This window comes from Podarcis filfolensis (genome assembly GCF_964270895.1).
Source record: "Podarcis filfolensis genome assembly, chromosome: 10".
In the NCBI taxonomy this organism is placed as follows: Eukaryota; Metazoa; Chordata; class Lepidosauria; order Squamata; family Lacertidae; genus Podarcis; species Podarcis filfolensis.
The window spans coordinates 44,465,224-44,492,168 of record NC_139612.1 but is presented as its reverse complement, the minus strand read 5'-3'; the positions used below and the strand labels follow the sequence as shown (position 1 = coordinate 44,492,168).

Here is a 26,945-nt window from a genome sequence, read left to right as displayed (position 1 = left end):
GGAAATGTGTTAAGCGAAGCATGCATTTCAGAGTGTTTTCAGCACTGATAAAGAAAAGAATTTGCAGGCACTTCTGATAAATTCCCTAAGTGCTTGACCTCAGTAAATAATCTATTTTGCTACTTTACGCATCACCTTCTTAATATTCAGGTGCCATGAATCATTGTTTTGGTTAATGCAAAATGATACCATGTTAAGAGAAAGCTTTTGTGGATCAAGGGTTTTACTATATCTAGCCAAATTCAAAGTCAGCACTCATTTGTTTTGTACACACACACACACACACACACACACACACACACAAATACGGTTGGCAATAGCAACAGTAACAATGCTCTCAACCCTTTTGGTACAATAGCTGAGCATTCTCTGAAATCTTCGCTCTAAGGGCTGATTCTCAAATGTGACTACTGGGAAAATCTATAGTGATAGATCGTGTTGCCACATTGTGTTGCTCAAATTGTAGTAATTGTAGCATTTTTTAATATGTTGAAAGGATGTTCTACCTTTCATTTAACAAAATATTATTGTCTGATGCTTCAGCAGTTATATAGGTTACCTGTATGTATAAAATCTCTAAAACCACTATACAAAAAAGGCAGAAGTGAAACAGCCACTGCCCCTATGTTTACAATACAACCAAAGGCTTACAACCTAATCAAAGACAAGACACACTGCAAGGAAAGGGAGGTGATATAAAAGAAAGGATGATCAGGAGAGGCACGCCTGCTGCTAAGTGGAAGGGCACTTTCACAGCACAGAGCGGCAAGAGAAAAGGCCCCAGGTGCAACTCAAAGGGTAATCTTAGGTGTAACAAAGAGATTGGTCAAGTGAAAACTAGAGAATTAGGCAGTATCAAGGAGTGAAACAATCTGAATGGCAAGTGGGAAATAGAACAGATAACAGCAGAAGAGGGCTAAGAATAGAAGCAGGAAGCCAACAAGAAAGATACAAGAGTAGTCTATTAAGGAAATAAAATTAACCAGAATGTTGGGGGTGACTGTAGAGGAATGTGAATCCTAGTTCTACTGATCAACTGAAAATGGCGAGTTCAGCAAGAAGGACATGAATATATAGAAGAAAGGCCTGTAGCTCATTGGTAGAGGATCTCCTTTGCATGCCGAAGGTCCAAGGTTCAACCTCTGGCATCTCCAGGTAGGGCTAGGAGAGCCCCTGGACAGCTGCTGCAAGTTAATGTAAACAAGGTTGTAAAGTCTGGTGCCCCTTATATGTTGGACTACAATTCCCATCATCCCTCACTAATGGCTATGTTTGCTGGGGCTGAGGGGAGATGGAGTCTAGCGGCATCTGGAGGGCATCAGGTTGCTGAGTTAGATCGTCCAATGGTCTGACTTGACGTAAGGCAGAATTAGCATAAGAAAAATCTTTTGAAAATAATCAAACAGTTATTTGTCTTCCGTGGTTCCGAACTTGAGAAGATCAACATTATCAAGAATGTGAGAAAGTGTTTTTTTTTTAAAAAACTGGGGATTTGTCCATTGAGAGAAGTGTATGACTATTGCAGCAGTGCACATAAATTAAAGGCCCATTGTGACAAATACAAAAAGGGGAGCATTTACACTACCTAGATTTCATACATGAATAAACTTACTTGCTGGAATGGTTGCCCTGTAATGTATTTTTACAAGCCTGTCAAATCTTAATGAGTTTAATTAAATCATTTATATTTAATTGCATTTGCTTGTTTTAGATAATGTATGATTCCATAGACAAAAATCTTCACCAATTATTGGAAAAGGCCATCTTATTTTCATTATCATCATCCCTACTACAATAGCACGCCAAAACAAAAGTAGCCTTAAAAAATTACGAAGTATACCTGTAACTTCTATGCCCAAATAATTAAAATAAGCCCTGCCAAATATTCAGTAAAACTGATTATCTTGATTAAAGAAATCTACTGAGATAAGGAATTTGCATGTAGGGTAACATTTCACAGTTTGACCCAATTTTCTGCTGTGTATTTAGCACTCTGCTCAGGTTCTAAACCAAGTATAAAATATGTTTATAAAAGGAATAAAGGGTTGTGTTATGTATCACTTGTGATGCCACGGACACTAGCCCAATGGGTGCATGTAAGATGTAGCTCTGAGACATGTAATGCACAGTAATTTGAAGCACAATGGATGCTTTGGAGATGAACAAAAATGACCTAAGTGCTCTGGGAACAAGATATTGCTGGTTTGTTTCCCTGAGACAGTCATGAAAGCTTTGAGAAAGTTACTTAGGTAAGTGTGCTAATTGCATTTTCCAAAGTGCTGGCCTCTTAAAGCCTTAAACCGCTCAGGATTCCAGTATCTCAAGGACTACCTTTCTTTGTATGAACCTACCTAAAAGCTACAATGGTCATTTGAGACTATTTCCCATGTGCAGCTTCTAGGAGTGCTCAGAGGGTGGTAGACCCGTTCGTTAGTGCAAAGTGTTGCTTGCTTTTTGCATTTGGTAATAGGACATTCCTCTTCACTCAGGCAGCTGGTCTTAGCTATGATTGGGCATTGTGGTTTTGGTGCTCATCTTGTGGTTGAGTGAAACATAATCACTTCCAAGTCTCTAATTTAAAAAAGCAACAAATAAAATTTAATAATTTATTGCTCATAAGTGACTGGAAAGGCTGGAAATCCTATTCTCACTCACCTAAGGGTAAATCCCAGTGAACTCAACATGTCTTACTTTGGGAGTAACGTCCAGCAATGCACTTTTTTTTTGCCTGCTGTGATCATGCAATTGTTGGGTCTTGTAAAGCGAGGCACCTCTCATGTCCCAGTCTAGCCAGATGGATATTGGTAGCAGCGTCCTTCATATTTATAACAGAGACAGAGTACCTGTGCTTGCTAATTATTATTGCAACTGATTAAACAGCAAGCAGGTGTTCTCATTAATCACTAATTGCTTCCTGCGCTCACCCCGCTTCTCCCGGACCATACTTGCGCGCAAGAACTCCTCTAATTGCCTTTCAATGCTTATTATGATTTACACGCTGCTTCTCCCAGTATGTGCAGTACAGTAATTGCTTCCGAAATTCTGTGTGTGGGTTTCTGGTTTTTAAAAATTCACCACCCACCATGCAAATCAGCACCTGGCATTCCCCCTATTAGTAAACGTGGCTGTTTCCCCTGCTTACAGCTTTGTAAACGTGGTGAAGGGGAGAGATCTACCCATTGGAAGAACTACAACACAGAGGCCTCTGGGAAGCACACGGAGGAAATGACGCGCCCGTGCAGGGCATGCTGGTTTGCTTAGCAAGCGAGGCCAGTCCGCTGGGGAAAGCTGCCGGGAAAAGGAAGAGCGGCTCCAGCATGACAGCCTCGCCAGAGTGAGCTGCTGCTGCTGCTGCTGCTCGGGCGACTGGAGACGCCGCGTGCCCTTTTCCGGGCAATGCAGGTGAGGTTCCTTCCCAGGGGCTCGAGAGCGAGGGTCGCTTGGGAAGCGGGCAGCTTCCACCCCGTGCGATCCCAAGCTGGTTCTCGACGGGCAGGTTGGGTTCCCGAACCCCAGATCGCGCTGCCTGCAACTGCCAGGCTGGCAGCAAACTGCTCCGTAGTTCTGAGCGCCTCCGATCCTGCAAATGCAGCGGAGGGAGAAGGAGGGCAGAATTGAAACGCCGAAGCCCTTTGGGAGAGCCAGGCCCCGAGGAAGCGGGAGGTCCCGGGAGCCCCAGTGGATCGACCAGGGAGGGGGGCGGCGGCAGCAGGTGGCGGGGATCGGACTTCTGCTGCAGCCGCGGATCCGCGGGAGAGCGCGCGCTTGGGCGATCCGCTGCCTGGAATCGGGAAGGACCGCGCGGCTGCGGGGAGCGAGAGCGGATCGCCCTCGCTTTCTTCGCTGCTCGCGTAGGAAGGCTGAGCGAGGCGGCCGAGAACTTGTCTCTGCAAACTTGGGGGAGCGCGGGGGGTTGCCGGCGTCGCGCCCTTCGGGAAGCGAGGTCCTCCGGCGTGTTAAACTAGACTACAGAAGATGTATTTAATCACTACGTAGCTCATGCTGTCCGCTGGTGAGACGCCCCTCGGAAGAAATAGCTGCGGAATGATCATGATCGATGCCACAAAGAAAGAGGATCCTGTCACAGCAGTCATTCTAAACTAATGGAGGAAGGTGCTCGGGTCTACACCTTAGTAATGATGATTTTGGTGGTGAATTAAGGTGCAAAGCACTCCTCCGCGCCGTGTCTGTTCGGGTCTTTTGCACTTTTCGTCTTCCCTGATCAGCAGGCCCGCATTTCGTCCGGCTTTATAAAAGGGATCTTGATGTCGGGGTACCTAGTACCCATCGCATCCTGAGTCCGAGGACTAAGCAGCAAAAGGGGTTTCACATTGATCTTGATTTTATATAGACGTACAAAATGCAAAGTGAATTATTTTCTCTGTGTTGGTAAGAGAGAGAAAAAATATTTTTATAGATTCGTTTTTTAGTTAGCAACACAAACTCTTCTCATGTTATCTAGTAGCTACTATACAAGTTCAGTCTTGCAACGTTTTATATATATATATATATATATTGAATTATCTGAAACAATCTTTTTAAAAATGGTTTAAGAGATCTGCACATATTTGCCACACATTCTGAAAAGCTCTCAATTTGCAGATATTTGGGGAAACTGGAATAGTATGTGCCTAAATTTTACTCAAGAGTCGACCCATTGAAATTAATTAAAGTTCATTTTAGTGGATCTACTCTTGAGTCCAAGTTAGCTGAATACCAACCCCAGTAGTTGCAAATTGAGGTTGTTGGTTTTTTTTGGTCAAGTTGAGCATATATAAAACAGTACCCTAGGAGGGCCTAGAATAGAAAGGCCCTGAATCTAGACATACCCTTGTATCTCTCTGGAGAGATACAATACCATTTATCACAGATGCCAGAGGGGGAATATCTGGATGTTGTTTTTGAAAGCAGGTCCCTTGCATGGACAATAAGCAATAAAGGGTTGAGGTTGGTTTTGACAGCTTCTTTAGTATGCTTGCTAAATCACATGTCTTTCTACAGAAGTAAATTGAGGCAAGAAGAAGCTCAGTTACTACTGCCATCACTATCACAAACTCTAAGGTTAGGGGCCTTGTTCGTTACTGTGTTAGATGATTTTGGAACATAAGGTTGCCTGCAGATTAAGTTTTTGGGGAGGATGAATCTGCAAAGCCCCCAAATCGGTTTCTGTAACTGCTGTGCTCTCTCACACACACCTTCTTGCACTACATTAATGACTTTTCCTATGGCATAAACTAGTTTTTTTCCAAATTTGTCAACTTAAACCATAGTGTCTCTTCTAGTTCTCTGATAGTGACTATAGTGTGGCATTTGTTTTGATCCTGTTATTTACTTGCAATGGAGCTGGCTTCTAGTGTTTTTAGGATTGCAGCCTTAAATCTTTAATAATACTTGTAACTCCATTAAACATTTACTTTCCATGAAATTTACGTTCAAGATACTCCTGCTATTCTTTACTGTTGAGCTTGAACATGACCTTTGCAACTCTCTTTATTACTTGTAGGTATGTCATTTGTCTCTTGAAGCCAACGCCAGTGATTCCATGTGGATCCTCTTACAGATTAACTATTGGATTTACTATTATTTAGCATTTGATAATCGCCCCGTAACACTGATCTCTGGACAATGTGCAATCAAAAGTTACAAAATAATAAAATACAAATAATACAATATAAATGCAAAACATTCCCAAACAGCACAGATTGTTTATAACCATTACACTCAAATTCACCTTGTCACATGGAGATCAGAAGCCACCTCGTAAGAGCTAAAAACATAAGAGCAAAGAGCAAGACAGCCTCAATAAATGTAGACGTATACTAATATCAGCCTTACATAATATTAATTAAGAATGAGAGGATGTTGAAAGACCTGGGAGAATAGAAGTTGGCTTTCCTTGGCACTGAAAAGCCATCAGCGTATGTGCCAGATGCGCCTCTTCTAGGCATAGTGTTTCATAATAGGGGGCCACCACTGAGAAGGCTCTTTTCCTCATCGCAATCTTGCACACTTCCGTTTGCGTTGGTGATTGTAGAAAGGCCTTCAGTAATGATCTTTGGGCATGGGCTTCTATGTAAGGGAAAAGGCATTCATTTAGATCCAAAGGTTCTATGTTATGCAGTATTTCAAAGGTCAAACCCAGCACTTTGAATTAAGCCTGGAAGCGGATTGTCCCACCCTCTGTTGAGAAAGCTACACCTCTTACTACCTTGTTATGTTTGCCTCCACTCTTTATTCTTTTCTGCTTCATGTCTTGCCTACATGGCAGCACAATGAATGGAACTTGCTTCTGACACTGAGCTTCTTCGCCTGGGGCTAGTTTGATTACATATTGTAAGAACACAATATTATAAGAGAAGAATGCGGTGCTCAAGTCGCAACCATGTTGTGTGTCCCTGCGGCTCATAGTATGCCTTATCCCAGGCACCCCCAACCTTCGGCCCTCCATATGTTTTGGACTACAATCCCCATCATCCCTGACCACTGGTCCTGTTAGCTAGGAATCATGGGAGTTGTAGACCAAAACATCTGGAGGGCCGCAGGTTGGGGATGCCTGCCTTATCCCCCTAGACTAAGGCTGTGGTCTAATAAACACTCACCTAGGAGTAAGTCCCATTCAAACTCAGTGGAGATTACTTATGAGAAGACATACACAAGATTGCAATGTGATAATGCTATATTCACTATGCTACCTTCCTGCCTATTTTGGGCAGTATATCCAGGGGTATCCAGTATTGTGGCCTCAGTCTGTTCTTGGACTGTTGCTCTCATCAGCCAGAGCCAGCACGGCCAAAGGTGAATTATGATGGGGACTAGAGCCCAACAATATTTGGAGGGCATCATATTAGTTACCCTTCATGTAGCTAAGCCCTTTGGAGGGTTTTTGTTTTGCTCTTTGGCTTTTGTGTATAGGTGCATCTGCCATGTTGCTAATATGCTTATGATATTATATTCTATTCTGCCTCTCATCCTGGATATGTGGTATGCTGCTAATATAGAATAGCATGCCTGGATCCTACCAGTGGTTGCCTGCTGAATACTGCAGAAAGAAGCAGAATCCAAAGTGATTTTTTTTACAGTGCTTCAGTTTAATGTTTGCAAATGACAAGATATTTTGTTACAGATATGATTCTGGATTTGCTCCAGTAAATGAATTCTCAGACATATTTTTCAGTGTGTAAAGCAGATTGTTCTTATAAAACATGCTGCTGCTTCTCTAGTTGGATATTAAATCTTGTATACGATTGCTGTGTCTTGATCTCCTCCTCACATATATTCCCCTCCCAGGGCACCCTTTCCAGATCTGCAAGGAACACTGAGTATTTAACGCACCCCAAAAGGATACCCTCATGGTGCTCATCTTTGCTTCTCTTGTGTTCTTTGCATGTGTGTTGGGAAAGGAGGCTGCAAAAGATAAGGGCACTTGATGGTGCTTTCTCAAATCCTTCATAACCTATATTCTGACAGGTTTATGTCCTACTTTTGTGTTGCTCACCGCTTCCTAATTGATAGAATAGCAGTGTGCAGATGACAGTCCGATAGCTGAGCTTTTCAGAATGCCCCCGGGGGTAAACGCAAATAAATTGGATGTTTACCCTCTGAGCACTGGGAAGCGGTGACTCTTCTCTCCTCCACCCCCAGATTGTTGAAATAGAAGCTTTTCTCTTCTAGCTCTGCCCAACCCAACTTGTAAAAGGTTCTGTGGGAACCTTCAGGTGCACAGAGTGCTCCGCAAATTCTTAATTTATCTTCAGAACAACTCTTTGCTGTCATTTTTTAGGCTGAGAGAAAGTGCTTATGCCCAAGGCTGCCCAATAAGCTTCATGGCAAAGTGGGCATTTGAACCTATATCTCCCCAGATCCAAACCTGGTAGGGGTTGCTGAGTGAAACTCCACCTGAGATCCAGCTTGTCTCCTGGGAAAACCTCAGCGGTGCCAAGAGAGCCTCTGCTGTTCCACAAGTTACTTTGAGCATCAGGTTGCCTGCCTGCTGCAGCAAATGGAATTCTAGTATTGTCCTGCAGTGCACAGGAGGAGCGAGTAGGCGAAGACATGGATTGCAGCAGGGAGCTTAGGTGGGAGGCATAATGGCCACCAGAACTTGCTAACGCTGGCTTTTGAGCTTTCAAAATGAAGGTGTATAAGCCTTATAAAACAAAGGCCAGCTAATCGGCAGCACCACATTTTTGCATTGGCATGGCCTAGCATTAGCACAATGCATAGCCTTAATATTTAGGTTGCTGGGTTCAGACTTGTCCCACTGAATAGGGCAGGACTCAGTTCTGAGTAAATATTCATAGGATCGTGATGCACAGTCAGGATTCTGAAGCACTGTTTGCATTGCACGATGGAAATTGCGAATGCCAAGCAAAGCAAATAGACTTGAATATCTCGTTCATTGTTCCTGGCATCCTTGATGGCATCTTGTTCATTGTACAGGCAGAACCTGAAGAGGTCAATTGAACAAAAGTTTTTTTGGCTAAGCTGCTGAATGGAGAGGTCTAGTACCTGACTGTTGCCCATTTTGTCAGTTTTGTATGAATATGTACACTGGTAAACAGCGTTTCCACACACTGCTCTGGTTCGCCAGAAGCAGCTTAGTCATGCTAGCCACATGACTCGGACAAACTGTCTGCGGACAAACGCCAGTTCCCTCAGCCTATAGAGTGAGATGAGCGCGTAACCCCAGAGTTGTCCGCAACTGGACCTAACGGTCAGCGGTACCTTTACCTTTTACCTTGTATTACACACTTGAATCCATTACAGTCAGAGGAATTATTGGAATGCTTAAGATTTAAACACATACGCATTTTCTTTGCAACATTTGGTTCAATGCATGATGACACTGGGCTGGTGATTTAATTTTCTGCTGTTAATCATGCAGCTATAGTTCACCTGCCTCCTTTAAAAGTATTTTCAGTTCTTCTTAAGAAGTTTAAATTATATTGGAATTAGGTTTTATTCTCCTTTATTTGTTAAAACCGGCTAAGAGAAGCCAATGTTCTTGGAGGAGCTCCCCTTCTGCCGCCGCCCTGTATGTGGAATTACGAGAACTGGAAAAAAGGAAAAGGCTTTATTGGAGCAGGGTTATATATAAATGTTGAAAGCTTCAAGATGAAAGGCTGGTGTGTCTTTCTCTTTCAGCCCTGTTTTATTTTGTACGGATAATGGTTAGGAAGCCATAGGAAAATTGGTGAACCAGAAAGCCTGGCAGCAAACTGCAATTCCTCTTACCCTCCAATTAAGAGCAGCAAGCTGCTCTGATTTCCATTAGCCCCTCTCGTGGAGCGGGTCTAACTTCTCTGTATGTAGTCATTTGCTGTCTTGTTAGCTGAGGCAGGAATGAGCATGGCTCTCTTGCGGAATATTTATGTGTCACATTTAACCTGTGCTGCAGAGTAAAGATGATATAGTGGTAGTTGTGGTGGTCGTAGTAGTACTGTCAATTGCCACCACTTCATTTTCCTCATGGTTTAAGTCTTGGCAGATATCTTCTATTATATCACCTTTCCTTCTGTCTCATGGAAGCTACTGGTGGCATGTACATCTGTCGCTGTATACAACATTTTCAGTTTCTGCTCTCATAAAGGAAAATAGCCCTGCTGGGAAATGCCACAGTCCCACCCCAAATTAGAAAGGTATCTGATCAACTTCAGCGTTGCACAGATAACATGACTGGAAAATATCTGTGGATGGGCCGCAGCTGTGCTGTGATGGACTGAAATAGGTTGGATTTCTGAAACAGAAATACTGAACCAAAGTAAATATTGGGGGTGTGGGGAGATCAGAAAAGGAAATAGCAATCAATAATCATAACATCTGGAAAACAAAACTGGATAGCAAAAACATTTTAAGAGCTTGCTTCCTTGGAACCAAGTCCCTTTGTGTTCAGTAGCACTTGCTCCTAGGAAAGTATTAATAGGAGTGCACTTTCTATTATTTTCTGTTAGTTGAATAATTGTATGACTTCAATTGTTGATTTATTTATTTATTTATTTATTGCATCTTACTGTTTTCTGTATATACTATTCAGGGTCACTGAAACAAAGAGAGATTGTGAAGAGCTCCAAAATGACCTTGTCAAACTGAGTGAAGTGGGAGATAATAGCAAATGCAATTCATAGAATGGTAGAGTTGGACAGGACTTACTTTATTCCAGCAGGCCTTTTAATTTTATAGCTTTCTTCACTGATTCTCATCAGTTGTATTGTATCTTTGTAAACAACTTAGTCTGTTGTAGCTAAATGGTATGTAAGTTGTTTAAGTAAACCAGAAATAAAGTTTATAAAATGCGTGGCACGGAGAAAAGCTTTTCTCCCTCTGTTCCCAACACTCGAACTCTTGGCCATCCGATAAAGCTGAACGTTGGAAGATTCAGGAACGATAAATGAAGGCACTACTATGACTAATACTACTTCATAGCTGAACTTTTGAATGTGCTCCCACCGGAGGAGATGATGGCCACCAACTTGCAAAATACAAATTTATGGAGGAGAGGGCTATTGGTGATGGCTATGAGCTATGATGACTATGTTCCGCCTCTGTGGTTGGAGGCAGTAATGCTTTTGAGTTCCACTTGCTGGAAACCACAAGAGGGTAGAGTGCTCTTGTGCCCATATCCCATTTGTGGGATTCCCGTAGGTATCTGGCTGGCCACTGTGAGAACAGGTTGCTGGATTAACTGGGCCAATTGGCCTGATCCAGGAAGCTCTTCTTATGCTGTTGTGTGCTGCCCTGAAAACTTCGTTGATCATCATCCACATCATCCTCATCCTCATCAACTTCCTTGGAAATACTGCCTCTGACAGCTGAGACAGAACATAGCCATCAAGCCTAGTAGCCATTGGTTGCTGTAAGGCTATCCTTACATTAGGAATAACCCTGACAATGTCAAGAATACTGGTGCATCTTTGCATTACTTTACCATGCTCTCTTGGAGGTAAAAACAAAATAAAAATAGGAGCATGCTCTTATCTATGGCAAGTACCTGAGATAAGCTTGCGCCACGGAATGCTCTTTATAGTATTTAATGCTGCTTAATGGATTTTTCGCCCCATCCGTGTGTGTAGCTTTCAGCCACTACACCTTGCTTTGATATTGCTCATGGAATAAAACCTATTATTTTCTCATTGTGAAAGTCCTTTTATGCACAGTGTAATTGGTACTTAACATTCACTTCACAGTCTGGACTGTAAGCTCCCTGTGGACCAACCGATCTCTCACTAGCCAGCTCCATCTGTTTCCAAATTTGTTTTGGAATCCCAGGAACAGACAGGAGGCGTCTTCCACCACTGCGGGTGCTTACTTGGGAAAATATCTCAAATTCCTGGGAGCCACATATAATAAAACTTTATAAATCAAGAGCTTTTCCAAATTCTAGCACCAACTGTTTAAGTATCTAAATGACCAGATGTTTACAGTTCCAGTCTGAATGGTTTTCATTTGCATTTGCCTCTTTGCTTGCATAATACCTGTTTGTTGCTTTTGTTTATGTCTTTATTGCATTTATATCCCATCTTCCCCCCAAGGAGCTCAGGGTGGTGTACATACCTTTCCTCATTCCTATTTTATCCTCACAAGATTTTTAAAATGTGGGTTGTAAAACTAGTTCTTACATTAGAATTTGCAGTTTGTGGAGAATATTCCCCAGAGAATTTTCTAGCAGAGTATATTTTCTAGAATATTCTAGAATATGTCTACTGTAAAAGGTTGATGAGACTGGACTTTCTCTTGAAATCCATCAATGTAGATTTTTATTGCTGAAGCAGAAACTGTTACCCAAGGTTTCAGTTTTTGGGATGTGGAAGTGAAGGGATCCCATGTCACTAAATTTAGGTTGGCTCCACAGGTTTTAATATATTTGAGCTTGTGTGTGGTAAAGTTTGCCTTTAGGGAAAACATTGGTATTGATAGGTGGGCTCTTCCTCAACAATTTTAATTTGTGTTGCAGATAAACTCAACTGAGAAGAACACAATTGTGATGTTGCTGAAGAAGATTCATAGAAAAAAATTCTGAATGATCATTGACTGGCGGCTTTGCCTGATGTGGTTTAGTGAGCATCACAATAGCCAGAACAAGTTGTTCTACATTCCTTTATTTGAATTACCAGGTAGAGGTCTTTGTTTTGTTTTTGTCCTTAAATTAAGCTGTGCTCTGAGATGTGCTTGTAGCTAAAGTAGATTTATAACCAGTAATAAAAGTCTGCTGTTGTCATACTCCCAGTTTCTTTTATAGTAAATCTTTTAAAAAGATAACTATAAGTCTGTATTACTCTGGGCAAACACTCTTTCTGTATAATGGTAGGGTATACCTAATATAATTTTCTCAATAGTAATTGCATGGGTGGAACCAATCTTAAATATCTTGAATAAATTTACATAGGAAAAATGTCTACAGATAATGAAAACATGTTCTCTGTAGGCGCACCTGTCTCCTGAGGTATAAGCTCTTTATACTCCAAAGCATGTTGTGTTCAAAACACACAACTTAATTAGGATTCTCACTGCAGTCTATAATTCCCTCTTTGTCAATGCAGGAGGCAACTGTTTTGTGGACAAGTCAAAGCCTATTTGGATTTATTTCCATGAATAGGTAACTCTGATCCCCATATAACTGATAAAACTCTAGCATTCCATGTAATTGGAAATCTTGCCATTTTTTAAGCAATAAAGGCATATTGCCTTGCTGGTATTTTTGTAAATTGTCATCTACATGTAGGAACCATTTTCCTTAATGTTATTGGGCAGGGGTGGCCAAATTCATAAGCCTGGAAGGGGAGGGTGAGAGTACTGGAAGTGTGTTTTAACTGGGTCTGTTTGTGCCTGCCATCCACCCTTCCAATTCCCCTTCCTCACCCACCTCCTTCCTGTCTGGCTTGCTCTCCTGATTTGCCAGCCACCACCTCTGCTCCTAGGGGAATCTCCTTCCCCAGGGATGGGGTCAGGACATCCTTGACACCCCCTCCCTCTCTGTGGTGTCAGGTGGCCCTAGAGCGGCTTTGGGTGAGGACCCTCCTCAAAATCTCTGCTTGGGCTATTCTCATCCCTCAAATTGAGACTGGGGCCCAGTGGCAGTATGTCAGGCTCCTCCTTTACATCATTGCCCAAACTGCTGCTACCTCCCATCCTGGGGTCATCATCTTCTTCCTCCTCTTGACACACTCTGCCAATCATACGCCGCCCCCAGCAGAGTCATGGAGATCACAACACTTGGTAGCAAGTTTAGTATTTAGGCAGTAATGTGGAAACACACGGCCCTACTTCAAGTGGGGCCAATTCACATTAGGAAATAAATCCTATTGATATCTTATATATCACATTTTTTTTCCTTTTCTGTTCTGACTAAATGTTTCTGAGATAACCCCTCAACCATGTTTTGGTGTGTTATTTTACTCTGAATGTAGGAAGACAGACGAACCATCAAAGATTTAAAAAGGTGGTTAGAAATGGAGTCATTGCACCATTTTTTGACTTCATTTCAGATCACTTTGATTTGCGTTCGTCACAACATTCAACATGTCATGGAACCGTCTAGACACAATGTGGCACATTTCTGTAATGTACATTATGTACTGGATTATCTTTTCAGTTAGGGAATAGCACTGCACTCTCATAGCCTAGTCTTCCATTAACATTCATCTGGCAGCAATTCCTGCTCACTTTGTTCCCGTTGAAAGCTTAATCAGGTTTCTCTCATTGCATGAAACAATTTACAGAATTGACTCAGGCTTCCTCCTTTTCAGACTTCCTGGCCTAAGAGGATGCTTCATGTTCTGTCACCATTGATGACTAAACAGTCTGAACCAGTAGCAACATGTTTAATGGATTATCTCACCATCAAGGTTGCGGTTTTGAAGACAATCATTTCAGTGAGAAAAGTGTATGGAAATGATTGTGCTTCATTGTGGTCTGCGATTCTTGATGGTGCATAAGGACTGCCTTGCATTAAGGCCTATTTTGGAATTACTACCATATTCATTTCACATTAAGCAAACCACAGTTTTGTCAATCTTCTTTTCAAATCCTTCAGATGAGCAGAAGTGTGAATTGCATTCATTAGATGTCCATACGGCCATTTGATTTTTACTTGCATTGCACTTGTGAGTTTAGAAGAAGAGGTGCTAAATTTCATTGACTGTTCAAGAAGGAGTAGAGCTTTTTGAACTTCTTCCCAGACCCTTGCTAGGTTTATTATTTCTGGAGATTCACACATCCTCCACAAGAAGCTCAGCCATCTTCAGCACTGCAGACATGTGTCTCAGTTGCAGCTGTCTGCATGCCAGCAAAGTGGAAGTGGCCTCATGATGTTTTCTCTAGCAGAATGCAATGACCATTGAGGGCAGAAATTAAACCAGGGTTGGAAGAGCAGTGTTGCAGGGTGATGGACTTCTATTCCCTCTGCTCAGTAGGGAACGCTATAGTCCTCCCATTTGCGGGATTGCACACTTACTGGGAAAGTGCTGTTGTGCAGTCACTTAGCCAGCCCACCCTCCCTGGTTTAAAGGCTGCAGATACCATTGATGTACACCTGCAGCATTAGGAAGAAGCTGAACAGGTTTTTTGGCAGGCGAGCTTGGTGGACAAAATGCCAGTTAAAGGGAGGGATGGGAGAGCCTCATGCTCAAAGTTCTAGGCGTCTCTGAGATTTGGCTTGTGTTCGTATGGGATTTGGCCAAAGAACAGCAGTTACCGGTAATCACAATTTCTGTTTTACTATATTGAGCCACTCGCGGACTGGAAATTTCAAGCCTGTTTTTGTATATTGATCAGATTGTGGATGTGAGACCTGTGGTTTGGATTTGCACACAATGATGCTGAAGCGCAAGTAAATATCCTCATTGCCAGGGAAAACAGTAACTTTCAGATTGGCTGCAAGGCTGGTAAAGAAGTGGGTGATTTGGAGCATGCAGCTAAAGCCAGGACGTGGCCTGTGAAATGAGTACAGAGGTAGCCAATGTGGTGCCCTCTCAATGTAGTTGGGTGCCCACCTGTATGCTGAAGCTCAGTCTTGAAACTTTGCCTATGAGAGAGAGGTTTACTGTTCATTTACTGCTAGTAGTGTCTGTTGCTTTAGCTCTTTGTTGTCTTCTCATACACATGGGGAGTTGCTTATGTTAATGAATATAAATTAGGTAGTGAGAGTGGAGAGGTTTCTGTGCTTTAACCTCAATCATTAGAATGATTTAAGTATTCTCCCTCCCCTTTCCCCCCTTCTTTCCATTCCAGGATTTTAAGGATGGATTATTTTCGAGCCTTCACATTTCTCTTTATGCTGATATTATCCAGAGGCGTCATGGCAGACACAGAGAAGAAAACCCCTGATTCAGGATTAGAAATCTGTATCCTTCTTTCGTTGCCTTGATTTTTGTCTGTGAAAGTGGGGTGTAACTGAGAGAGTGTTGCTTGTTAGGGGGCCCTTTTGTGCTTAGCAAGGGTGGAGAAAGGGAGTGGATTTGTAAGCCTTGGAAAAACATGTAGATTTGTACATGTGCATGTGAAAGTATATAAACTGCAAAAGGGTACGCATACGTACCACAAGGGGCATTCTTAAGCACTAGGCTGGGGAAAGCTCATCTGAAAGGCCCATGTGAATTAAAATGTCTCTGCCTGGTGCCAAAAGGACATCAGTCACTGCCAGGTGAACCTCCTGGGAAGAGCATTCCAATGTTGAAGCTCCACCGCTGCAAAGTCCTCTCTTGCATCCACAGCTGTCTAACTTCCAGACCCTTTCAGCTGCTAAGATCGGCAGAGGGGACCCTCTTGGTAGTTCCTCCACCTTCAGAGACTTGGGGGTGGGGGTGGCGTGGCGGATAAGACATTCTCTGTGGCGGCCCCTAAGTTGTGGAACTCCCACCCCGAAGAGGTGTGTCTGGCACCTTCGTTATGCTCCTGAAGTCTCCAAAGACAGAGCCAAAGAGGCCACAAGTCAGGCATGCCTTTTATTCTAAATGTCCTGTCTTGCCCAAATACTCTTAAAGGAATTACCAACCATTTTGCCCTTGGGCCTGGTGTATTTTTCTCAGATATGCAGTGTTGTACTGAGTGAGAAGAATAAAGACCTTGTCCTTCCCAAATAAGCTGTGTACCCCAATACCAACACTCTTAAAGAGAGAGAGAGAGAGAGAGAGAGAGAGAGAGAGAGAGAGAGAGGGGGAGATCATCGTGGCTCAGTAATGTCAAATAGGCTTCACTTCCTTCCTAGCTCACTCAACTTTTCCCTCCATACTCTCCGTATGAAAGCCATTCTTCACATGATCTTCATCAAGTTGGAAAGGACCGCTGTGAAATAGATGGATTCTTTATGCTGACATGGTGATTGCAGCATGGCACGTCACATGGTTCTTCCTCTGGGCAAAAAGTTTCTCTGCTCTTTCTGTTTCAGGAGAGGTTGTATTTTTCTCTCTCCTTGACTCTCCCTTGCTTTTAATTGGTAATGTGAACCCTTGTCATTTGTACTTCCCTCTGGATTTATGCTGTCATCCTCCATAGATTCTAGTTTACAGCTGCCAGGCCACCGAGAGCAGATATTCTTTACAGTCTCCGTAAACTTTGTTTCTTGCCATTGGCTTTTCCTCAAAGAAACTGGTTGCAGTAGTTAAAAGAAGCCTGGTCCCTTGTAAGGGCTACTTTGATGGAGTGGGCCCCAGATCTCCTATTGCCTTCCCTTTCTTTTCTTAAACTTAAAACTTTTTAAAAAATTGTTCAGAGCCATCATCCATACATAGAAATTAGCATATACACATTTTATGCGAAGTCCCCAAGTATTTTTATATAGCTAACAATGCCCCAGGGTGAAGGGCAAAAAAGATGCTGGGATTGTGCTGTGGGTTGTGGGGAGGGGAACATGGGGCAAGAGTTTGGATGTTCTGTAGTTCAAGGTATCCTTGACCAAGTTACAGATAAGAAGCTGTTCGAAGTGAAACGCAAAGACCAGATGAATGCGTTGAAGAACCTGATTGAGCTCAACGATGTGAACCAACAATACAAGATCATAGACATCATGCTCAAGGGTCTTTTCAAAGTGAGCCTTGCCTAATAGAGCGCAGGATTTATTTATTTTTAGTTCTGGGATGTTAGATAATCTTAAAAGCAGTGTGGGGGGCCTAAGAAGAAGAGTGTAGTGTCTTAGTCAACAATGCTTCTGTACTGGAAAAGGTTGAGGTTGTGGTGGGGCAGAGGCTTGGCACTATGTCCACCTCACAATTCCAGTGAATTGCTGGTGAATGTAGCGGCTGCCACTCATTCCAGACACAGTTGGTTGTGAGGGGAGGGGAGATGGTACCTCTTAGGGTCTGCTGGTTTTAAATCTACTCTGGGAAGATAGCCTAGGATGGTCTAGGCCTTACCTTAGGCACCCTCACCAAGTGCTTTCTTACACTTCCATCTGCAGAGTAATAAAAATAAAAATAAAAATAAAAATAAAAATAAAAATAAAAATAAAAATAAATTTATTTATACCCCGTCCTCCCCAGCCAAGACCAGGCTCAGGGCGGCTAACAACCAGTAATAAAAACAAGTTGATTAAAATACAATTTAAAAACAAGATTAAAATACAACATTAAAACATTAAGATGCAGCCTCTTCACAGGAGGTGAAAGGAAAAAAGAAAGAGGGGGAGGGAATCAAATTGATTCTAAGCCGAAGGCCAGGTGGAACAACTCTGTCTTACAGGCCCTGCAGAAAGAAATCAGATCCCGCAGGGCCCCCTGGTCTCATGAGACAGAGCGTTCCACCAGACCGGAGCCAGTGTTGAAAAGGTCCTGGCTCTGGTTGAGGCTAATCTAACTTCCTTAGGGCCCGGGACCTCTAGGGTGTTGCTATATATGGACCTTAAGGTCCTCCGTGGGGCATACCAGGAGAGGCGGTCCCATAGGTACGAGGGTCCTAGGCAGGTAGTGACCATTTTAGGTGTGTCCAATTGATGCACAACTGCCAATGCATGGATCCTTTTGGACCCAGAAAAGGATGGAATGGAGTCAGAATGGGCTTATGCGCACCTCTGCTGATGTGCATGGCAGCGAGGAATGGAACCCCATGCAAAATGGTCACCGCCTGTATGTATGTAGAAGAGCATTTTCAGCACCTGTTCCATAAAAATAGATTACCTTACACTGGAGATTTGCCCAATGCATGGGTCTGCACATTCAGGACCCGCATGAGATCTTAGTTGTTCTTCTGGGCTGGTATTTGGTTGGGTTTAAATGAATAGCTGAGGTATTATATTAGACTAGGTACTTGAGAAGTGATTTGCAGCTTATCGATGGTACCATCACATCGTATGGAGAAGGTGGTTGTGGCTTCATACAGTTGCTGTTTGTCTGTGGCCCTCCACCTGGTGCTGTGTGATGTAACTGTGTTGCAGCACAAATATTCCTGTGTGTTTTGTGCTTGCTACCGCCAAGCATGTTGAAACCAGACTCGGTCCAGGAACTGCAGCTGTTGGTTCCTCCGCAAATAATGTGAGGTGTTTTGAAGGGCTGGGATATTCATTTTCACAATTTGGTTTCCTGGCTTTTGAGGTTGTTATTTCCCCCAAGTTTCCTCGTCTGTCAGGGCTGTGTCAGATGGGCATTTGTAGCATAGCAGAAGAGGTGGGGGTGTGCAGCTGAGAAGAGGCTGTTGCTGGCAGCACAGGTGTGGGGAAGAGATGTTTTTGGCAGGAGCTGATCTCAACCATGTCCGCTTTCTGTTGTGATGTGCAGGTTCTTGAAGACTCGCGGGCTGTACTTATAGCAGCAGATGTCCCTCCAGATGGGCCGTTCCCTCAGGATGAGAAGCTAAAGGATGGTGGGAGCTCTTTGCTTTATAATCCCGATTTCTCCATCCATCATTCTGTAGCCATTAAGTTTGTAACAATGAGCTGTTCTGGCATTACAGCTCTCGTTGCCATTTTGGCGACTCTTGCTTAGCCACCCCTGTCACTTCTGTTCTTGTGTGTCATCATTTCTGACATTTGCAAAGGTCCTGGGATGGGAACAGAGCCAAATGAGGCTACATAGCATATGGTACATGAAGCAGAACAGAATCTTATTATTTCGCCTGTGCATATAATGGAAAGTTAACACTCGTAAGGCTGGTCAGTATCATTAAACAGGGACGTGTGGGTTCATTCAGATTGATAGCCAGTTTCTCCCTACTCCCAGTCGGATTCTGCAGCTGGAACCCTTGGTTTTGTGACTGGACTAAATGTATGCAGATTTGCATTGTCTACAGATAGGTACATTAATTTACAATTTGAGACTGGTTGGTTATGTTTCCGGTCACTTTTAAAAAATGTTTGTTGAGCAAAGAAAAATTAAGAGAGTGGAAAAGGAAGCACAATTGAACCTATGAGGGCAGCCAGACTTCATATGGTCAAACTTGAAGCTTTCCTTGTTGGGAAGAATTGCGGCTATAAAGATGAATGTATTGCCAAGGATGTTATTTTTGTTTCAATCTTTGCAAATTGTGGACAAGATGGACTGTTTCAAGAAGTGGCAGAAGGATATTTCTAGATTTGTCTGGCAGGGCAAGAAGCCTAGAATAAAATTTAAAATACTAACCGATGTAAGAGAAAGAGGTGGCTTCGCCCTGCCAGACCTGAAACTCTATTATGAATCGGCCGCATTTTGCTGGCTGAAAGAATGGCTGCTTCTTGAAAACACTGACATTTTGGATTTAGAAGGTTTTAATAATGTCTTTGGGTGGCATGCATATCTGTGGTACGACAAGGTCAAAGCTCATAAAGCATTTAAAAATCATATTGTCAGGAAAGCATTGTTTAATGTCTGGTCAAGATATAAAGACTTATTGGAGAACAAAACCCCAAGGTGGTTGTCACCAATGGAGGCAAAGGCACTTAAAAAGTCCAATATGGAGGCCAAATGGCCGAAATATTGGGAAATACTGGAACAAGAAGGGGATAAATTGAAATTGCAGAGTTTTGAGAAATTAAAAGATAAGGTGCGAGATTGGCTGCACTATTTTCAAATAAGAGAAGCCTATAACATGGATAAAAAAATAGGTTTCCAGGTGGAAAAATCAAAATTGGAAACTGAGTTGTTAGAACCCAAAACTAAAATACTTTCAAGAATGTATAACTTGCTGCTAAAATGGAATACGCAGGATGAAACAGTTAAATCTGCTATGATTAAATGGGCACAAGATGTTGGTCATAACATCATGTTTGCTGACTGGGAACGGTTGTGGACCACAGGTATGAAATTTACGGCATGTAATGCCCTAAGAGAGAATATTATGAAAATGATATACAGGTGGTACATGACACCAGTCAAGCTTGCAAAAATCTACCATTTGCCTGACAATAAATGTTGGAAGTGTAAAGAAAGTGAAGGAACATTCTTTCACCTTTGGTGGACATGCCCAAAGATTAAGGCTTTCTGGGAGATGATATATAACGAAATGAAAAAAATCTTCAGATATACATTCCTTAAGAAGCCAGAGGCCTTTCTCCTGGGCATGGTGGGCCAATTGGTGCCAAAGAAAGATAGAAATTTCTTTATGTACGCAACAACAGCAGCAAGAATTCTCATCGCAAAGTATTGGAAGACACAAGAGCTACCCACCCTGGAAGAATGGCAGATGAAGCTGATAGACTATATGGAATTGGCGGAAATGACTGACAGAATCCGAGACCTGGGAGAAGAGTTGGTGGAAGAAGACTGGAAGAAATTCAAAGACTATCTTCAGAAATATTATAAAATCAATGAGTGTTAAAAATGTGCTTGGATGGGTAATAAGTGGTAATTAGTGATAAAAGTTATTAAGACTATGCAAAAAAGGTATTGATAATGGGTTGAAAAATAGGGATATAGTATATGTTATGGTACAAAGTTTAAACATTTGACAAAGGGTAAGAATTTGCTGAATTAAATATTTGAATGGGAATACAAAAAGGGGAAGGTGCGAGGAGGTCAAGAACATAAGCATATGAAATTGAGGCTATTGGAAAAATGGAATGGTTTTATTTTTTCTTTGTTTAAATGTAATTTTTCTTAATTAGTTGTGCTTTTCTTTCTGTATTTTTTTCCTTTTTTTCTTTTTTGTGTGTTTCTTTTTTCTGTAATTTATGGTTTTTTATTCTGTGAATTTCTATTTTTCTTTTTTTGGAAAACTTTAATAAAAATCTTTAAAAAAAAAAAAAATATGAGGGCAGCCAGACTTCAAGCTATTGCAGCATGAAAATGGTAGGTACTTGTATTTTCATAACTGTAGAGAAGCAGAGATTCCAGTTCTTTTGTCCAAGGTACTGATTTAGTATATTAAGGTATCCTACCTTGTGCTTTTGGCTGGTGTTTTTTGGCCATGCAGATTTCCAGAATTAAATCCTCATTTAAACTGTTGATGCCAGCCACCTAGACAATGAGCAGCAGTAGCCTCTCCCCGCCCCCCACAATGCTACTGCCATCAATATCTGTAATGAAGGGAAGGATATAGTTTCAATAGTTTTCCTTTGCACTGATCACAGGTAGCCTGAACCCACCTGGAATTCATTCTCTTATTATAATTTTGAAAATACTATGCGACTCCAGATTCCTTTGAATAGCTGTAGCAAAAATTATGTCAGATTGAATGACACACTACTTTGGGTTCCTTGCCAGATTTGTGGGCTGCTAGCTTGCTTTCTGGATTTCTGAAGTTCACAGATCTGGATGTGAGCATATTAATCTGTCCCACCAATATTTTATTTTCAAATGCTGTGTACATAAGGTTGAGCCCTCTTTTTCTTTATTCATAAACTTGGAATAAAATACAAACCCTTTTCTGTACAGTCACTAATATAGATTAAAGGTAAAGGTACCCCTGACCGTTAGGTCCAGTCGCGGACGACTCGGGGTTGCGATGCTCATCTCGCTCTATAGGCCAAGGGAGCCGGCATTTGTCCGCAGACAGCTTCCGGGTCATGTGGCCAGCATGACTAAGCCGCTTCTGGCAAACCAGAGCAGCGCACGGAAACACCGTTTACCTTCCCGCCAGAGCGGTACCTATTTATCTACTTGCACTTTGACGTGCTTTCAAACTGCTAGGTTGGCAGGAGCTGGGACTAGACAACAGGAGCTCACCCCGTCGCAGGGATTCGAGCCGCCAACCTTCCGTTTGGCAAGCCCTAGGCTCTGTGATTCTATTCTATTCTATTCTCCCCTCCCTTCTCCTCACTCACATAAGCAATAGGAATGGTTAGAGTGTGTTGAGGCGGTAAGCAGCCTGCATTTGGATTCCATGTTTATTCTCATGGAACTTGTCTGATCTCTACCAGCGGCAAAACTCCTGATTTCTCGTTTGTGGCTCTTTACCTCTAGCATATTCCCATGTGGTGGAGAACACTGCATTTTTTGGTGATGTAGTCCTGCGTTTTCCCAAGATAGTACACCATTACTTTGACCGCAACTCCAACTGGAACAACCTGATTCGCTGGGGAATTGGCTTCTGCAATCAGACAGGTGTATTTGATCAAGGTCCGCACTCGCAAGTCCTCGGATTGGTAAGATGGTGTGCTGGTTTGACTTCTCCTCTGATAATAGGTTGGCGATACGGGGTAAAGGAATATGAGTTGAGGAAAACCAAGAATCTAAGGATTGCTTCTGTCGTTTCAGTATCTGTATATGGAGGGTGCTGTTGTGTAGCTTGCATAAAGATGGTAATATGCAACTTATATGTGCATTTCACACTATGTGTGCACACTGAGTAGTAATGACTTTTTCTTCTCAGCAATAGTATAATCCATTCATACATGTGTTGTTCTTTCTTTCTTTCTTTATTGGATTTTATAAACAAGAATAATGTTATACAAATAAGTATACCAAGTTTTCTCATGTCATTTGTATATCACAAAATAGCATAATAAATGTGGAAAAATATCTACATGTTTCATTATTAGTGGTCAGTATATAAGCTCTTGATTCATGAATTGGTTTAAACCAGCCATAGGCAAACTCGGCCCTCCAGACGTTTTGGGACTACAACTCCCATGATCCCTGGCTAACAGGACCAGTGGTCAGGGATGATGGGAATTGTAGTCCCAAAACATCTGGAGGGCCAAGTTTGCCTATGCATGGTTTAAACAATTAGGAAGAAAAGAGGGGGAGGGGGGAATGATGAGTGGGGTGGGGTGGTTATGCTTCTATTCTTCTACTTTGTATGTGTGGGGGGGTTGTGCCAGCATTACTTGTATGGGTTCTCTTACTATTCACTTGTTGTATTTTCTTGGTGGTGCATACATGCGTTGTTGACCTGTATGACGGATCTGCACAATGGTCACATGCTAGTTTCTGCAGGGAAGAGTTTTCCATGTCAGAGTTCTGTGATGTGCAATCCCGTATTAGCCGTATGGCTGCACATTTCTGCATCTTGGTCTCTGATAGGCTGCTTTAGCTCGCAGCAACCCTTTAAGCCATGCTACCTTTGTGCGCAGCCTATGCGGGTCCCTGATTATTTACACAGCAAGTGAATGAATTGCAAGATCAGTGGTTCAGCCCACAAGGGACATCAAAACTTCTTGCACTTGCAGTACCCTTAATTTGGGAGGGATAGTTTTTTCACATTTGGCGGAATTTGCACTGAACTACCAAATGAGGCTGGGAAGCTTCAGTGGCGGGTGATGTAGTTGCAGGAACTGAGAAGCAGGCAGGAGGGTGAGAAGATTACAAGACATGTGAATGAAGCTGATCTTCACTATTTTTCTTCTGCAGATGGCTCAAGAGCTTGGAATAAGTGAGAAATCTCCAGAATACCGGAACCCCTTTAAAACAGACAATTCTGAAGTAAGATAATAAAGCCATTAGTGCACCCTACCTGTTTTTACCTATTTTTTTGCCACACACCAGTGCATTACACCTAGGAACAATCTGTTCCCCTTCTGATGTGACAACCCAGCACTGCAGCTGGATGCAGGCACTGACCATGCGCTCAGCTTGCCACACAGAAATCTCATCTGCAGCTGCCCACAGTGGCCATGCTCAGTTGCATTTGGTACTTGATGCATGTTGCATCAAAGGCAGCTGCAGATGCCTATTTCTTTCTCTGTCTCTTTCATATCTGGACTGATTTAGCTGCTCTGCAAAGCAGATTGCCCCTGGAAATAGGTTTTTGAGTAGAATCATTATCATAGCTCAGGACATGAGAGCTGCACCCATTGACACCTTTCCTAGTTTTTTGTTCCTACTAACGCAGATTTGCAAATAATGCCATACATGTTATTAGCTAACAAAAGTTTTTGCCGACATAGATATGTGTGGCATAGTTGTGTTGTTTCTTTTTAGTGTGCCAGAATTTATTCATTTTATTTTATATTCCACTTTTCCTCCAAGGATCTCAAAGGATTGTACATGGTCCCCCCCGCCCCCCGCAAACCTCATGTCATCCTCACAAAAGCCCTGCTAGGTCAGTTAAGCTATGAATGAGTGACTGGCCTATGGTCACCCAGTGAACCCTGATCTCTGAGGTCCTAGTCCAACACTACAGCACAAAGCCTCTTTATCTTTATTTTATTCCCAGAGGTGACTGAGGCACTTGACTAGGGTTCTACAGGTAGCTCCATGACATAATCAAGAGTTGACTTTGGAATCCTAATAAGTTCTCTATTCCAGTGATTATTGGGAACCCCCTTTTCCATAGAGATGCCATTTCCGACGCACAGCAGTAGTGCAGATCCAAGAAGACTATCCCCAATCCATTATTTGTGGGTGGGATTATATAATCTGAAGCCAAATTCATGCCTCCTGAATCCAAGTCACTGAAACTACAGATATGAAAAACAGGTGTAAGTGGCAGGAGCAGGTGTAATTGGCTAACTGTGAGGCTTGTGCGCAGAACTGTCTCTTTGTTCCCACGTGGCTGAGCTCATCCTGTTCCCTGTCAGTTTTTCCCCAGTGCGGACACATTCCAGAAGGCTCTCCGGGAGGAAGAGAAGCGAAGGAAGAAAGAGGAGAAGCGGAAGGAGATCCGCAAGGGGCCTCGCATCTCCCGCTCACAGTCGGAGTTGTAATGCCGCCACCTGCTCCTGTCGCCGTGACTTGCCCTGGGCGGGAGATGGAAGCTGCTGGGAAAGGCGCATCCCAGTCCCTTGGTGACCTCAGGAAAACGCCAGGATGTTGCGGTTTTGATTTGTAAGGTTTTGGAAGTTTGTTTCTTCTTTCAGCAAGACGTTGGCTAACGACTGGATTGAGCTGTGGGAAGCACCCTAGGCAGAGATTGCGGTCTTTGAGCACATCTTCCCTTACGGGAAGGCTTTTTCGAGTAACTGGAATGTACAGAGTTTGTCAGAGGCTGTTCCTCATGTCTCTGTGTATTTTTGTTTCATGTGGCTTTGCCAGTTTGTAACACGTAGGGAGAGGGGCGGCGAAAGGGAAGTTCTCTGGCTCATGCCACCTCTGCAGTTCATAACACCAGAGGTTGTGAATTGCTGTGCAGTCAGAATGGTAAGGTAACACAGAGTTGCAAGATTAACTTGAGGGGGCAGCAGAATCACCTTCAAAAAGTTAAGGGTTCTAAGAGTTATGGGTTAAGGACATTGATTCCTTGGGATTATTCACACACTGACAGAATACTCCTTTTGAATGTACCTAGGATACGTCAAAGAGGTGCTGTTATTAAAATGCCGTAATAATCCACACTCCTTTCTGGTTCTATGGTGTCAAAGTCTTCCTCTTTTTCCACAAGGCTGTTAAACCATTTTTCTCATAAAAGAGGAGGAGGACGGGAATTAATGTGGTTAATTTTGGCTTGAGAAGATGAACGGCACGGTCGGGTCGTCATCAACGAGCATTTGCACTTGACAATTTTGCCATATTGTACTGGTCTGCTGCAACAAAAAGAACAAAGACTTTTGTGGCACTTTCAAGACTTAACACATTTATTGTTTGTCATCAACGGTGCCACTACTGCACAATGGGAAATTACTGAAACATTCAAGGAGATGGGAGATTTCATTCCCCTTCTTTATGGCGAAGGGAACTTATCTGCTCATCTTTGTGAGGCACTAGAAGAGCTAGAGAGAAGTGATTATGTAAATTTCTTCAGCTTCTATTGTCCAGTGGGTACAGAGTGGAACTGCTGTGTCCATAATTGCTGACTCTTGGCTGTTTCAGTACATCCCCATCCCTCAGTTAATGGTGCCGTTGCAATCTTGGTGATGACCTTTAATTTGAAATGTCAAGATGAGATACTCACTTGCCACTGTTCTTAATCTGCGGAAAAGCAGACAGTCTGACAGTGTAGATTTTGTTCTCTCAGTTCTTCTTCTCTGCTTACCTATTGACTGTGTCTTTATTACATGGTCAGTGAAATTCTGAGGGAATTGTCCTTCCCACCCAGTCTACTGCCTTATTGCTCCACAGGAACAAGCTGCCTTTCTTCTTGACTTTTTCAAGCATTCCATTTAGGTTTGGACCTGGAGCTAAGTTCGTTTTGGATTCCAGCTGTACTGTACTTGCTCTCATAGTAAAGGCCAGCCAGCCTTGCCCACAGTATGGTCAGTGTTCCCTTTTAATTCCTACTACCGATTTCTCCCTGGCCTGCTGACTTGTAGGCCTGTATACTGCAGGCATTCAGCATGAAGCCACTGTGCAGTTTGCCACAATGGGTAGCTCTTGTTCAAGACTGGGATACATTTACACCAGCAAGATTATCTCCAAACACTGATTAACTGGAGTATTGTATTTCCCCTAAGTGTGATGGCCCCTCACTGTCATGAGTAGCGCTATAACTTGGCACACTACTTGTCAAGGTTGGTTTGGACCAATCTTGCCAGTGGCGGGTTGTTTTGTGGGAAAGGAGGGTTGTGGTTTTTTTAGGGGACATTTCAGTTTGACTTGCTGCCTTTGGGCTGTTTTACAAGGTTAGAGATGGAGACGACTTTTATTATCAAAATTACATTTGCTTTGGTTTTGGATATGTATTTAAATGGACTTTGCTTTTCTTGAATAAAACAGAAAATTGTAAAAAAAAAA

General features: G+C 42.7%; 1 protein-coding gene across 1 annotated transcript; it reads left to right on the top strand.

Moving 5' to 3' along the window:
* Positions 1–282: 282 nt before the first annotated feature.
* CCDC134 (coiled-coil domain containing 134) lies at positions 283–26,945 on the top strand. Its single transcript, XM_083573864.1, has 9 exons — positions 283–2,249; positions 3,145–3,402; positions 11,951–12,110; positions 15,226–15,338; positions 16,899–17,020; positions 18,702–18,786; positions 22,299–22,480; positions 23,688–23,759; positions 24,857–26,945. The coding sequence occupies exons 4-9, from the start codon at positions 15,236–15,238 to the stop codon at positions 24,980–24,982; spliced, it is 690 nt and encodes a 229-aa protein (XP_083429990.1). The 5' UTR covers positions 283–2,249; positions 3,145–3,402; positions 11,951–12,110; positions 15,226–15,235; the 3' UTR covers positions 24,983–26,945.

Coding starts and splice junctions, on each gene's coding strand:
- CCDC134 (XM_083573864.1), top strand. CDS start 15,236: ATGGATTATTTTCGAGCCTTCACATTTCTCTTTATGCTGATATTATCC. Junction 18,787..22,298: donor GGATGAGAAGCTAAAGGATG/GTGGGAGCTCTT, acceptor CTTTACCTCTAG/CATATTCCCATGTGGTGGAG. Junction 23,760..24,856: donor TTAAAACAGACAATTCTGAA/GTAAGATAATAA, acceptor GTTCCCTGTCAG/TTTTTCCCCAGTGCGGACAC.